Raw genomic sequence first — 15,497 nt, 5'->3', positions numbered from 1 at the left:
CTCACCTTGCTGCTTCCAGACAGGGCTGCCCCCTAGGGCTGAGTCTCACCACTGTCTTCCTTGGGGAGGTGTCGTTCCACATCACGGAAAGCCCGTGGGGCTCCTGTGGTGAGTTATATGGAGGCTATGATGCTTTCTTCTCTTCCTACCTGGCCTGCGCCGCGGCCATGCCTCGGACAAGCAGAGAGCATGTTTCCCAAGAAACAGCGACGTGGAAGAAAAAAGCAGGGAGACTGGGCAAGGCAGTGCTGGACCCCAAGTCTCCCGCTGCCCACTCAGGGCCCTTACACCGGATCAGGCTCTAGTGAGAGTGTCAGGCATCCTGCCAGCTACACACTTTCCTCTTTGTCCCACGACCAGGCCCCTTCCCGCTTGCATCACTGGGGTCTCCACATCCCTGAGTGGGGAAGGCCGGTTCTAGGGCAGGGGGGAGGGGCTGTGGAGCTCACGGGAGAGACCCCCCCCCTCGGGGCTTGGGAGCCCTCCGTCCCAGCGGGGACACAGCGAGGGCGTAGACCCGCCTGAAGGAGGAAGAAGTGGGGCCCCTGTGTTTTCAGAGGGAGGGCAGTTTAAAGGATTGAATGACTGCGCCCAACATGGACAGAATAAACGAGCCGGAAGGACATTCCATCTTCCAGTGGACAGACGGGAGCCTGAGGCCTGAGATTCCAGCTCAGCCCCTGTTCTGTTCCCCGTTCGGTACCCGCCCACTAACCGACGCTGCCTCTCCTGTGGGAGGAGGTCATCCGACATGTCATATGTGGTGGGAGCTGGCGTTGGGCACACTCTCCATCTGCCAGGGCAGGCGGGTGACCAAAGCCCTGGGATGTTGTGGGAAGACCCCAAAGGATGGGCGGGCCCCTCCCTGCTGTTGAGCAGGTTCAAGGTGGGGGGAAAAAAATCTCCATCCCGGTGCATCTGGGCCTCATGTGTCCTTCTTCCCGGCTTGGCAGGACACGGAGAGGTTCCAGGCGTGCAGTCAGGAGCTGGAACGGAAGCTGTTCTCCAAGGAGCAGGAACTGGAGCGGCTCATCCAGAAGCAGAAGCGGGTATGTTCGTGTCCGTGTCCTCAGAGCACCTGCCCTGCACTCCATCCCCTCCTGTGGCGCTTGCCCACTTTCCCTGCCATTCACTTAAGGACTCTGTTTTCTTAAATCTGAGAAGAACCATTTAGTTGAACAAAAGAGAAAATCTGAAATCACAGGTGATCCCAAGATAAAGCCTTTACTCTCCAATGCCTGGTGTTTAACTTTGGAAAAATTGCCAAGAATTCTCCCAAGTATCCCCCGCAGGCATCGTGGTGTAATTATGCCCAGGAGCCGCCAGAACGCCAAATCGTTACTTTGTTTCCTGCATCCTGTGTGAGAGATAAGGGGGATGCTGTGGTCACACACACTGATATCTGGGGGGAGGCTGCAGACTGTGATGTCTTCCTGCCAGGAGGGCCAGGGATGCCTCCAGCTGGAAGAGCAGGTTGACCAGGACAAAGGTCAACTTGTCCATCCCCTGTCTTCCTATGTGCCCGTACAAGGTGCGTCAGCCTCCTTTGGGACAGTTCCCGTCACCACGCAGGGTGGATGCAGACACCAGACGTGCCCCTGACGCACCTGAGTCCCCAGAGGCAGGCTGGGTGGTGTCCCAGGGTCCACCCACTGTGGCTGGGAGTGCGTGGCTCAGGACCCCAGGGAGATGGGTTCCCTAGGCAAACCTCGCGCCCACAGCCTCGTCTCCAAAGCAAGGGGCTCGTAGGAGAGAGAGGCCCGGGTGCCGCTTGGCCTCCTGTTTTGTTTTGTCTGGTGCTGGAAGGCATCCAGCCCTGGACAGACCCAGACACATTGGTTCCATTTGAATAGAAAGGGATATTTTTAGCAGCACATTAAAATACACTTGAAGACACCCCCATGCTAAGGCTGGAGACGGTTCCACTCCTCTGAGTACCCAACCTGTAGGTTTTGGTTTCTCTCCTGCAGCAAGACGCTCTCACCACCAGCTGCCTCCCCCTCCCCCACCCCCACCCCCGCCCTGCACAGTGTACCTGGCTTCTCCTCCTCTCTTTCCTCTTCACTATTATGCATTAAGTTCTCACCAGTTAGATTTATCCCTCCAATGAATGATTGCCACTCGACTTAATTACTGCATGCTTGCCTGATTACTCAGGGGCCTCTTGAGAATCACACAATATTCCTTGTTGTTGCTTCCTTCTTCTCTTACTGGCCACATTCATTAAACTGAATTTGTCCTTCCTGCCTCCAGAAGTGTGTGTGTGTGTGTGTGTGTGCATTAAGGGGCAGGACAAAGCTGACTGAGGCTTGAGGGCAGTGAAGGGCAGTAGCATGGGTTCCCGCCCACCAGGTGGAGGAAGCAGGGCGCGGCTGGGAAAGGCCAGCCTGATGGGGGTGGAGCTTGCTCATCGCTCCCCTCTGCACAACGCCCCCGTCCCTTTCCAGCTGGAAGGCCAGTGCACCGCCCTGCACAACGACAAACACGAAACCAAGGCTGAGAACGCCAAGCTGAAGCTCACCAACCAGGAGCTGGCTGGGGAGTTGGAGCGGACGTCCTGGGAGCTGCAGGATGCCCAGCAGCAGCTGGAAAGCCTCCAGCAAGAGGCCCGAAAACTCCACCAGGAGAAGGAGATGTGAGTGTCACCCTTGTGCCCTCCAGATCCGTCCCCTGCTGTGAGCGCGTTAGCCCGCCCCCCAGACCCTTCTCCTTGCTCATAACATGGGGATGGGGCTCCTTGGTCCCTGGGACCTCTTCTAACCTTCTAGGATTCTGAGACTGTGAAGCAGACCAGTTCTGTGCCGAGCACGCCCTAGGATTGACGAGAAACGTACAGCCTCATTCTCAGACAACGTATTATGTGATTAGAAAGACGTTATCCAGCCAACAAATAGGGGGCAGTCTGGGGGAAAATCCTGAGTGAGTGGAACGACCAGACATTGACTGTCATGGTTCGGAGACCTGGGAGAACAGAGTGGGCCAGGAAGACTTCCGAGGTCAGCATGTAGTTCGACAGGGCGTGTGACAGTGCCCTGGACGCTTCACCCCAGCTCTGCCCATTTTTTTCCTTCCTCTTTTTCCTTCCTTTTTCAGCCTTCCTCTGTGTGGGCCCCGTGTGGGCAGCCCCATATCTCTGGGGACTGGTTTGCTGATAAACTAGGTGTCCAGCCATTGGGTTCGGCTTGCTGGATGGAGGTGCCCCTGGGAACAGTCCAAGGCTGGGTCTGCACCTGACCCAGAGAAGTCACTGAGGAAGCGGTCTCAGGAGTGTTAGGCTTTGAGAACAAGGGCTCTCTGAGGCCCCGGAATCTCACTTGCTTATCTGTTCACCCATGTACCAGTGCATTCACTGGCAGATTCACATCAGCAACATGTGTTGAAAGCTACTCAGCGCTTTCAACACTGTCTTGGGCACTCAGCGTACCTCACTTACGTCGAAAATCTGACATTATCTCATTTGACCTTCTCAGCGTCCAGGTACCGTGGTTATCAACTCTAGTTTATGGATGAGGAAACTGAGGTTCAGAGGTGTTAAGTACCTGTCCTGAGATGCTAAGTGCTGGACACATGCTGCTGACTCCCCACAGTGACAAATGAGTCAGCCGGAAAACTGTGCCCAGGACTAGGACTGGCCACCCTTCACTTACTCGTTTGTTCGAGGACTCATGTAGTCATTCTGCAAAACCTGGGTGCCTGGTCCTGGGTGAGGTAAGGTATAAAGTCTGATTTCAAAAAAAGGGCAGTCTTACCAATGCTTGATGTTTTACATGTGTTAACTGTCTTTGTTCAAAAGCCCTGACTCTGTCTGACGGCTGGCAAATCGTTGGTGCATCAGAGCCTAAATCAAATTGTTCTGCTGGGGCTTCCCAGGTGGCACAGTGGTTGGGAGTCCGCCTGACGATGCAGGGGACGCGGGTTCGTGCCCCGGTCCGGGGGGATCCCACATGCCGCGGAGCGGCTGGGCCCGTGAGCCATGGCCACTGAGCCTGCGCGTCCGGAGCCTGTTGCTCCGCAACGGGAGAGGCCACAGCAGTGAGAGGCCCGCGTACCGCAAAAAAAAAAAAATTGTTCTGCTGTCTGCCTCATGTGTAATGTCCTGTACTGTTTGGGAATGATCTAGAGTGAGAGGGAGGGGATGGGTTTGGATTTGGAGTGTTACCCTAGGAAGACATCTCCAGTTGAAAAAGATATGTCTTCCCAAGCAGCTGACTTAAAGTAAAATCAACCCCTCCATTCCAAGGCTTGGATGCCCGGTGGAAGGACAGTATATTTCATTGTAAACAAGCAAAATCGGTCCCTCCGCATTGAGATCAGGTCAACCAGGTGCTTAACTTTATAAACAGAATTAAGGAGTCAGGCTCTTAAAATTCAATCAAGTCCTGAAAGCGACAAAATCTGAAAGGCACAGGCATGAGAACCGCAAATGGAAATGAGCACCGGAGCCCGCGTAACGAATCACAGCGTGAGGACTAAAATCTTTCTGAAGTCTTATCTTAATTAAGCAAGCCAGACACACAGTCTCTGGAGGCTTCGAATTGAAAAAGAGGGAAGGAGGGTTAGGAGGGAGAGAAATGAGTCCAGAACCTTTGCGACTTTGTTTCAATAAGAAGCTTGCAGCGTGTGCAGCTGGGGAACCTGCTGGAGCCCAGGAGAGCGTGTCTCCTCCAGAGCGGCCCGGAGAGAAGGGCAGGGAGAGGCTTAGCTTGTCCTCCGTAGAGCAGGATCCCAGACCAGCAGAGCCAACAGGACCTTTGTGCTGGAACCCACCTCTTCATTTCACAAATGAAAACCAAGCTCAGAGAGGAGTAGTGAGCAGCTCGCAGCCACCCAGCTAGTTAGTGTCAGAAAACAAGGTCAGAGACTCGTCCTCCTGATACCCTGTGCTTCCCCGATGATGTCCAGCTGCCGGATGCTGCTGGGAGGGGGGAGAGTGGGCCTCTAGATCAACAGACCCCGTCATGTATCAGCTGGAGCTCTGAATGGACAAAATGAATTTTCCTGTTCTCTGAAGGTGCCCAAGGAAGGAGAACTAGATTTTAAAATCAGATGAAGAAGGAGCAGTCGAGCAGGGGAGACAATATAAAGATGAAGGTCGGCTGGAAGGCAACACCTCTATTTTGTTAATTAACTTGTATCTGGGGGAGAGGTGGTTTATGACAAGGCACGAAATGTGGCAGAAAGAGGTGTGCCCCCCACCCCCTGACTCCCAGCCTCCCATCACCCAGAGGGCACCAGTCCTGGCTCCTTCCAGAGTGTTCTGTACATGTGCGTGCACACACACACACACATGCACACACACAGACACACACACACAGACACACACCCACGCACACACACAGACCCCACACAAACACACAGACACACTCACACACAGAGACACACACAAACACACACTCAGACACACAGACGCACACACACACAGAGACACACACATGCACACACAGGCACAGACACACAGAGACACACACACTCACAGACACACACACACACACAGACCCCCCCACAAACACACACAGACACACACTCACAGACACACACACACACACTCTTTACAAAGTGACAGCACACACACTGTTGTACATTTGCCTGCGTTTTCCACTTGACAGATCCTTTGGAGAACGCTCCATATTTCTTTCTTTCTCATAAAAACACAGCCAACAGCCCTTCCCTCCCAGCAGCCATAAACCTCTCACCAGTTACTACCGCAAAACGGCAAGTTCTGTTCCTTTCACTTCACCTGTTAGCCAGACATAAACTTGTAGAACATCTAGGTTAGAAGGACTTTCAAGGTCATTTTAGTCAAATATCCAAGTGTCTTTTTTTTTGCAGAAATGCTTTTCTATTTGTTAACACAAAAAATCTATCTGAATATACATATGTGTGCATGTTTAGACAGATGTGTGTCTACTAGACAAACAGACGTAGGTTTGCACCGATACATACCACGTATGTGTGTGTAGTTGTGTGTGTGTGCACGGTGCCAAGGTCCCTGGTGCCTTGTAAGCAGGGCCAGAGGAGGCTTGGACTGAGGTCCTCTTGGTTGTGGAGGAACTGGCCACTCGGTCAGACACTGTGAGGACCCATTAGGTTAGGTCTCCGGTGTGAGTGTCTGTCCTTAGCGGGGAAAGCCCTCTGCTTTCGGCTGCCCCAGGAGGAAGCAGGGCCCGGGATGGGGGTGGCGGAGCCCCAAAGCCGGATGCAGGTAACCTGAGCTCCCAGGGCGCCAGGCTGCGACCAGACAGCTGTGCTCACCGGGTGCCCTTCGGAGCAGAGTCCCAGATGGCATTTAGGGACCCAGGATGGATAATAGGGAAGACATTGTTTTCCCTCCAGTTGACATTAAATATAATTGGCAATAAAATGTTGGGAGTTTGCAGCTCTGCAGGAGCCAGAGAAGTTCTGTTACTGAATAAGCATTGTCTGAGGTGAACTTGGTATTTGAGACAGTCTGTTACTGTCGCAAAGTGACTTTATAATTCTGCTATAAAGGGGGAAACCCCACAGATACCGCTCAAGGAATAAGGCGATTGCGAGTCCTGTGGCCCCAGCAAGCTCGTGGTGACGTGGATGGGCTTTGCCAGGGGACCGTCCTTACGCAGCTCAGCCTGCGCACAGTCAAGGCAGCCCTGATGGCCCGTGGCAGTGACGCATTTACTAGGTTGTGGCTTGGAAATACGGGACCCTTTGCAGTAAGCTTGGGGGAGATTTTAAATCTCTGAACTGTGGTGCAGAGCACAGAGGGAAGGATGGAAGCAGAACTGTGCAGTTAAGCAAGGCTTATTTTCCAACATCACCCCATTCTGCTATTTTTTTTTTTCTTTTCGGTACGCGGGCCTCTCACCGCTGTGGCCTCTCCCGTTGCGGAGCACAGGCTCCGGACGCGCAGGCTCAGCGGCCATGGCTTACGGGCCCAGCCACTCCGCGGCATGTGGGATCTTCCCGGACCGGGGCACAAACCCGTGTCCCCTGCATCGGCAGGCGGACTCTCAACCACTGCGCCACCAGGGAAGCCCTGCTTTATTTTTTTCCTTTCTTCTCTGAGTGGTGCTGGCTTCCTCCTAAACGCCCCCTCCCCCTCCAGCTCTCTTCCTCCCTCCATCCCTGCCATCTGCCCTCCCCGCCCCTCCTTTAGCCCTCTCTCTTTTCTCTCTTCCCGCTGCTATTTGTTGACTGCACCTCCAAGCCAGCCACTGTGTCGAGGATATAGATGTAAACAAAGCACACACAGCCCCCTGCCTCGCAGCCTGAGTTGCCCTCCAGCCACGCTCTGTATGTCTCAGCTTCTCTCTCCCCTTCCTCAAAACTCCTATGATTGACACGCTCACGCTGTGATGTAAATGACGGATTATGATTGATACATTAAATCTCTGCTTTGTAGCTAGAGATAAGAAATTTTAGTCAAAGAAATGAATGTGCAACAGTGGAAATCCCAGATCTCCGGGAACAGATTGGAGACTGTTGGGGGAAAGTGGGGAAGGAAAGATAGGTCTTCAATAGCTCCTGCATACAAACTAAACCAGCATGGGGGGGACGGGGGGAGGGAGAAACACCAGCTCTGCTCTCACCCTCCGAGGCTGGGCTGGAGAAGAGTATTGATTCTGATTCCCTGACCTCTCGTGGGGGCGGGGCAGGACCACTGGGAGCCTGAGAAAACAGTGCAGTCATCATCAAGCTGTATCCTTGGGACAGGGAGTCGGGGGTCTAGATTAGGACCCTGGCTCAGTCCTGGGTTGCCAGGGAGAGTTATCAAACCTACTTGACTATCTGTGTCTATAAAACAGGGATCGGGCTTCCCTGGTGGCGCAGTGGTTGAGAGTCCGCCTGCCGATGCAGGGGACACGGGTTCGTGCCCCGGTCCGGGAAGATCCCACATGCCTCGGAGTGGCTGGGCGCGTGAGCCATGGCCGCTGAGCCTGCGCGTCCGGAGCCTGTGCTCCGCAACGGGAGAGGCCGCGACAGTGAGAGGCCCGCGTACCGCAAAAAAAAAAAAACAAACAAAAAACAGGGATCATTTCACCTTCCAAATAGGGTGTCTGAGACAACTTGGTGAGACCTGGCTATAAGGCCTGCACGAGGCCGTGCTCTCTCTCCAGAGGAAGGCCAGCCCGGGCACCACCTTCTGGGTCCAACTTCATCACTGCCTCGTGCCCTGGTAGCACCCCCTCCCCCCACATGTCACTCATCACTGCCGTCTTGCATCCCCTGCAGGGAAGTGTACCGCGTCACGGAGAGTCTGCAGCGGGAGAAGTCAGGGCTCCTGAAACAGCTGGATTTCCTAAGGTGCGTCCGCATCCCAGAGCCTTGGGTGGGAAGGGGCACCCCCAGAGTCTCCCCTGCCTGCTGAGGGAGCACCCACATTTCCCTGGTCCCCAACATACTGTTGGACAACTGAGCACCACCTCTCCATTATGTTTGGTCCATTTACACAGGTGCCCAGCCCCCTCTCCAGTTTGTACCTCTGCAGGCAGGCGCTGCCTCCTCCTGCTTGGTACCTGGTACGGTACTTGCTCAGGTAGGAGGAGAACTGAATTTACGGAGCATCTAGTCCATGCCAGAGGTAGTATCTCCTTCATCTTCAACAAAACCTGGGAAGTAGGGCAGCTGTTAATACAGGGGTTAGCCATCAAGGAAGCTGATATCAGAGAGATGGAGTAATTTACCAGAGTGACCCAGACGCTCGCTGCCAGAGCCGGAATTGAGTCCCCAGCTGGCTGGTGCTCTTTAGTCTGCCATATTCTGTTCATGTTTGTTGAATGAGTAAATGAATCACAAACAGAGCAGCAAGAAGGGCGTTAGGAGTGTCCTCAGCCTGTTAAACTACCTGTAGATTCAAAGCTCATTGGTTTGGTTTGGATTATCCCCCCCCCAAAAAACAACCAAACGCAAACGGGTGTGGGGAAAATGGAATGTTCAATTTTGCCTCTGAGCTTTCTAAGTTACTATACTTGCTGCCTGTCAAACACCTCTTGGGGAATAGTGATGAAATTTGGGTCCTGATTTTTAAAGTGCAGGTGGGTTTGAGTTGGGTACCTTTTGAAGGTTTTTAGGTTGTTTTTTTTTTTTTAATTTGAAAGCAAGGTAAGATCACTGCATCTGGCATCTTTGATGCCACCAAATAGAAAAGTTCTTCAAACTGAATGCATTTCAGATTTGTTTCCCTCAAGATGTGATTCCAAAGGCCAGGGAGATGGAAGTGGTTCTTAGGGGCCAAGTTTTAATCCCTGTGAGAGAAGGTGTGGATTCTCAGGAAGGCTTTAGTGAAGGCAGAGAATAAGATGTACAAGAACGAGTTTGGTTGGGTTTTTTCCCTTTTTTCTATTGTACTTAGAAAAAAATACAGAGGCAGATTCAGTGTGAAGGCGCAGGGGAGGATGACGAGGCAGCACTCTGCCAACACTTGGGGGTCTTTTGCATGGAGACCAGCGTCTGTGCAGAATCCCAGCCTGAAACTTGCTGTGCTGTCGCCTGGTCCCCGAGCCAGCCAGGGAGAGCCCGGATGTGGCGGGAGAGCCCACGGCAGGCTCTTCCTCCACAGTGAGATCTCCGGGTAGAGACAGACAGCCAGGGGAAATGGGCATCAGGGAGAGACAGAGAGAGCTGGGAGCAGGTGGGGTGGGAAGACAGCGGGAATTGTTGGGGGGGGATCGGGACCATGGCCGGGGTGTGACCCAGGGGCGAGGGGCTGCCGTCCTAAGGGAAATGGGGGCACATGGAAGTAGTTTCAGGGTGCTTGGTAGGAACGTGCACTTTGGAGCTGGATCTGGTTCCAGACTCAGCCCAGCCCCTCATCACCTGTGCAACCTTGAGCAGTTGTCAACAACCTGGACATGCCTGTGTCGCAGGCTTCCTGGGAGAATTGGGTGACTTGTGCGCGGCTGTCGCTACAGAGCGGTGCCGTGAAGGACAGAGGACACATGTACAGAGCAGAACATTCCCTTGCCTATCGGAGCCTCTGCATGGAGATGCTCCAGGAGACAAGAGACGAAGGCGTGGCTCCCCAACTTTCCAAAGAGTTGTTTCCATTTACAGTCGGCCATCTCCATTTCCCAGCCTCGCATTCTCAACCCTCCACCAGGCTTTTTCTCCCCCTATTCCACCAAACGTGGAACCAACGACCTCCACGTTGCTTAAAATATGGGCCAGCTCTCAGGGCCCCATCCTTGTCCCCAGCACATCACTCTTAGCACAGCGTTTCTAGGACTCCTTTTAAAACTTGAGTCAGGTCAGGTCACTCCTCGGCCAAAGCCCACCCCCCATGGCTTCATATCTCATTGGGATAAATTCAGAGTTCTGACAGTGGCCCACAGGCAGGGGATGGCAGATCCCCACCTCCCCCATCTTTCCTCTGACCTCTGAGCATCTGCTCCCTCGTTTCCGTTCCACTGGATGAACACCACATGTCTCCCAACCCCAGTCCCTGCCCTTGCCATTCCCTCTGCCTGTGACGCTCTCCCCCATCCCTGCTGGGCTCTCTCCTCCGCACCCTTTAAGCCTCTGCTCAGATGCCACCTCCTCAGTGAGGTCTTCCCTGACCACCCTCCATCTCTGGCCCTCTTTATGCCACTTCTTCCCCACTTTATTTTTCTCAATAGCAATGAAATACAAATGCCCTGGGGGCAGGAACTTTTTCTTCCATTCCTTGGTGTAGCCCTGACAGCTGGAGCAGTGCCCGGCACACAGCGTGGGCTCAGGGAGACACGTGTGGCATGCAGCCACACATGCATTCATGAATGAAAGGTTTAGAGGAGGGGGGGGCACAGCAAGTTCAAGGCGGAGCTGGAACACCTGGTCAGCTCTGTGGAAGGCTCCCTTAGTGATCAGATGGACCAATGCAGGATCCTGAAGGGCCCTGGGTGTCACAAGGCCATTCTGTGTATCCCCCTGCCTCTGACCTGACTTATACACAATTACCCTTAGCCACAATCACTAAGGAAAGTGGTTCCGCGCCCTCCCCGGGCCTTCCATGCCTGGCCTTCCTCTGTACCCATCTGACCGTCAAACCAATGCTATTGGATCTGTTGACTGCAAGCCCCATGTTTGAATAGATTCCCCTTTTCCATCCACAGGGAAAGGAACAAGTATCTTCGGGATGAACGGGACATATGTTTTCAGGTAATTGGCCAGTGCCCCCTCCCCTGGGGGAAGACGAAGACTGGGGTCCAGTGGCAGCCAGACCTGCGCTGGGACTGGCCCAAGAAGATCCTGAGGCTTGGAATCTGGTCACTCCTTTGTGTGTGCAGGACGGTGGCATAAGATTTTTTGAAAATAGTAAAAATTCAGGTTGACCTATAGGGTCATAGTGTGTTAATTTCCCGTGAAGTGACACACTTTCCTCTTGGCATCACGAGACCAGGATACTTGGGAGGGTCCCACATTTCTTGGATGTAGAAATGATCGTGCCATCCATGAGATGGTGCAGTTGAAATGGCATCATCAGTTTTAAACCAAAATGCTCAGTTTTTTTCTTCATTAACATGTTGATCGCTTGATGAAAATTTTTCATTTTTACACACTGTCGTAGAAAGAATTAAAAATGTATATTTCGGGCTTCCCTGGTGGCACAGTGGTTGAGAGTCCGCCTGCCGATGCAGGGGACACGGGTTTGTGCCCCGGTCCGGGAAGATCCCACATGCCGCGGAGCGGCTGGGCCCACGAGCCATGGCCGCTGAACCTGCGCGTCCGGAGCCTGTGCTCCGCAACGGGAGAGGCCACAGCGGTGCGAGACCTGCGTACCGCAAAAAAAAAAAAAAAAAAAAAAGTATATTTCACCGTTTACATAGTTGATTTTATGTACAATTTTTTTACCCTATGGGGACCGATGCTTCTCTGACCCTGAGTGCCACAGTTACATACTTTCCCAAATAGCACGAAAATCCTGTATTTATTTAAAGAATTTCACTTCCGGCTGCGTTAAACAGAATCTAGGATTTCTCATTCCCCTAACATCCTCCCCTTTAGACAGTAGCTGTGGAAGCTGTGAAGGGAAGAAAAAGGCGGGCAGGATGGATTGATGTGACATTCTGATTATCAGGATTATCGCACGGTGAATTTCACGTGTGTCCTTGGGCAAATCATTAGCCTCCTTGGGCCATGACCCCCATTATCACGTGAGGAAAGAGAATCTCTATCCTTTTTTCCAAACTGTAGGGATTTTTGTGCGTGTGAAAAACTCTTGGAAAGGAAGGTCTTGCGCTGGACTCTCAGCCGTTCAGTGCCCTAAATGTGGTCAGTACACAGCAGATAGTTTGCCCCGGATCCGGTGCAACCTAGTTTATAAGCGCAGATCCTTTAGGGACCTTGTACATCACAGTGTCTTTTCTACCACTGGCTGTCAGCAACATGTCTCTGCCGCCCACCTATGTGTACTATCAGAGCAAGGCTTAAGCCTACACATGTTTGTTTGATGGTGGTAATGGTTATAATTGTTTAAGAAGTAACACCGAATTTATTTTAAAACTTCCTAACAAATGTCGCCTTAATCCCTTGACCTGGCTTCCCTTCACCTGCCAAACTCATTCTGCTTTGAGAAGGGAATGGAATTAAGGGAATAAGAACCCTTGTGGGGAATGGAAGAAAGAGGGATAAAATCATGTTCATGCTGAATCACAATTAAAGATTAATTTGGGATCACAGCCATACCTGCGGGGGCCCTGGGAGCACTGCAGCCCCTCCTTCTTTCAGGAAGGATCCCTAGGAACCACGGGGCTGGCTGGTTAATGAGAGATTCTTCCTGTGATCTAACACCCCCCTTATCTGGAAGACATCTGTCAGGGGAGCCCTGGCAAGGCAGGTGTAAGCCCCCCACTCTACCCAGTCTCTCCATTGCAAATACGTGAGCAATTTACCTACAGCCAGCCCACTTCCACAAAAGATCTGAAATACCTTGTCCTAGCTTTGTAGCTGTGGACAAGGCTCTGGGTTCATTGATCCTCCTATCTGGGGGTTTGGAAATAAAGAGGGATTGAAACCCCACTGAAGAATGTGTGTGATTTAAAGATGCACAGAGTTTTTTCTGCCCATAAATATTTTTCCTATGCATCCCACATTTAGCTTGTCCTCTTGCAAATTATCACTACTCCTGGGAAGGGTAAGCTGGCAGACCCCAGGCTCGAAACTCTGATTAGCTTATTAGATGGGAGATGGAGGAATTATGGCAAGAGATGACAGCAAAAGGGAAGAGTGGGTGAAGGCTAGCTCGCAGGGAGCCCAGGCCATCTCTTGCTTCCTTTAGAGTTTTATTTGAAGCCTGTACTATGAGGTGGGGAAATTGAGCCCTTTTCTGCTCCAACGTTGGGACAAATCAGTAGGAGTGGATCTGAGGGCATTTTGTGTTTCTACAGAAAGACAAGGCAGCCAAGGCAAACACAGCTGCTTCCAAGGCAAGCCAGAAGCAGCGATCTGGCTCTGTGATCGGCAAATATGTGGATGGCGGAGGGATGCTCAGAAGGTAAGGCATCCCTGCTGTGCTCATTCATTACCTGTTCCTTGGTCTTGCCAGGTTGGGCGCAGGCTCTGAGCCCAAGCTGAGTGCAGATTGGCCCTGGCGGGAAGCCTGGGGTCAGCCACTATCGCTCCCCTTGAGTCTTGGAGGACGCGTGCCTTCCTGTTCTGACATCTAGGTGCAGGGCAAGCACTTAGGACAGGCCGTTCCTGCCAGGGGGCGCTGAAGAGGGGCTGCAGATCAGGGGAGGGACAGAGGGGGTCGGAGGAAGAGGGGTCAGAGAGAGGGAGGGAGTGGATGCTGGGCCGGGCCCTGCTGTCTGTTGAGCAGAATGGATGCTCTTGGTTTTCCAGGGACAGGACTGCGTGAGTCTGAAGGGTAATTAGAGTGTAGTACGGAATCTCCAGTCGTTGAAGTCCTTTACAGATGAGAATGGGGCCTGTACTTGACAAGACTCCTTTCAATAATTCATATTTAATTAACTCAGGGATAACATGCTTGGTTGTTGTTGGACAGCACACGATTGCATTTAAGTCCCCAGAGGGGTGGCCTGTTGCTCCCCGAAGGAGGCACGCCAGCCTCCCGCCCCTACCCCTGCCCTGTCTTCTCTGGGGCACGTGCTTCTTCCCATGGATGTGGCCACAGAGAGGTGGAGGCTGCCAGATCCCCACGTATCAAACCCGGGACAAAGTGTGTGAACCTGCTCATCCGGGAGACCCTGGGGACAGCAAGCATGAAATAGACATGCCAAGCGGAGGTGCCCTGGGGATGTCAATCTGCTGATGGCTCAAGACCTTGAACCTGACCATCATGAACTCCTCTTCTAAATCGCTGAACCAGGATTCACAACATGGGAGCCAGATTCCTGCATCAACAGTTCACCTGTTGGTTCCTCGGAATGGAATATGTGCTTCCAACAAGCAGAGGCCAATTGCCTACTCTGTACCTGACATTCTCTGAGTTCTGGGAAGTCTCCAAAGATCAATTAGACACGAGTCCTGCCCTTAATATCCATTACTGAGTGCCTGCCCTGTGCAAGACTCAGTGCCGTGTGCTGGGGATACGGAGTGAGCAAAATAGACCCCATCTCTGCTTTCATGGAGCTTATAATTGAGTGGAGGACACAGACAATAATTGATGAGTAATCGATAAATTGCAAACCCCGAATTCCCATGCAGACTCTGTCAGAGGTGACCGCTGTCTGCCACTGGTGCATAGCATTTTGTGGCAAAACCAAAAAGGAGCTTAGTCAGGCTAAGCTGAAGGTATTCCAGAGTGTAATAGTGCTTGAGAATTTCCCAAGTAAGAAACGCTTCATTTAGGGTCATTTCAGTGCCCATTTCTTTTCTAGTTGCAAGGCCTTTGAAAAGCCATGCTCTGCATCTGTGCGCGTGCGTACACGCTCACAACACGTGTTCACACGTGTGCACGCGTGTGTGTGAGCAGAGTGAAAGCAGATGGGAACACTAATTGTGTGCTCAAGTGGCTAGGCACTTAGTAGGCTCGTCAGAATGTCGAAGAAATTTGTTGGAAAGATGGCAGTCATTTTCTGTAAAAAGCTGATTTTATAAATAAGTGTAAGAGTCCTTGAATTGCTACAGATCCTTTATTTTATATCAGGGGATCCAAGCTAAGTCAGCACTTTTGTGAGCAAGCGCTATACCTTAATTTACCTTAGAAGTGTCCGGAGTTCAGAACAGTGATACATGCATTTTTTTCTCTTTTTTTTCTGTTTTTGGTCCTTAGGGGCCAGAAATGCTAGGAGCGGGGGGGCGGGAGTTGGGGCAAAGTGAAGGGGCTTTCCCTGTGCTGCATATTCTGTGTCCGTCGCCCACTTCCGCCTCACCACCGCATCCTGCTCGATTTTCTAGTTCTCGAGTGTGTGTGTGTGTGTGTTTGTGTGTGTGTGTGTTTCGATTCTGGACTCAAGTTCCTCCCCGTAAAAGAGTCCTCAGCTTGACTTGTTCATAAAGGCCTGAGAGGGGGCCGCACCAGGAGGGCCCGCGGGGCCTCTGCTCACAAACCTTGGGGACACAGCCCGTGCCCTGGACCCACG

The 15,497-nt window shown here is 52.4% G+C and overlaps 1 protein-coding gene across 9 annotated transcripts in view; it reads left to right on the top strand.

The window, feature by feature from the left end:
- CRACR2A (calcium release activated channel regulator 2A) overlaps positions 1-15,497 on the top strand; it is a 163,549-nt gene that overhangs the window by 121,104 nt on the left and 26,948 nt on the right. For all 9 annotated transcript variants that reach the window (XR_016394848.1, XR_002645097.2, XM_022577328.2 and 6 more), the window contains 5 exons: positions 954-1,049; positions 2,448-2,635; positions 8,209-8,280; positions 11,067-11,112; positions 13,341-13,447. Coding sequence is in view for 7 of the 9 variants with exons in the window: in XM_022577328.2 (XP_022433036.1) it covers positions 954-1,049; positions 2,448-2,635; positions 8,209-8,280; positions 11,067-11,112; positions 13,341-13,447 (509 nt within the window). In the remaining 2 variants the exon portion in view is untranslated. The remainder of the gene's footprint in view (positions 1-953; positions 1,050-2,447; positions 2,636-8,208; positions 8,281-11,066; positions 11,113-13,340; positions 13,448-15,497) is intronic.

Source organism: Delphinapterus leucas, chromosome 11 (genome assembly GCF_059928025.1).
Source record: "Delphinapterus leucas isolate spDelLeu-1000000601 "Yukka" chromosome 11, BTC_Dleu_Yukka2, whole genome shotgun sequence".
In the NCBI taxonomy this organism is placed as follows: Eukaryota; Metazoa; Chordata; class Mammalia; order Artiodactyla; family Monodontidae; genus Delphinapterus; species Delphinapterus leucas.
Note: the sequence above shows the minus strand (reverse complement) of the source record. Positions and strands in the feature narration are given on the sequence as shown.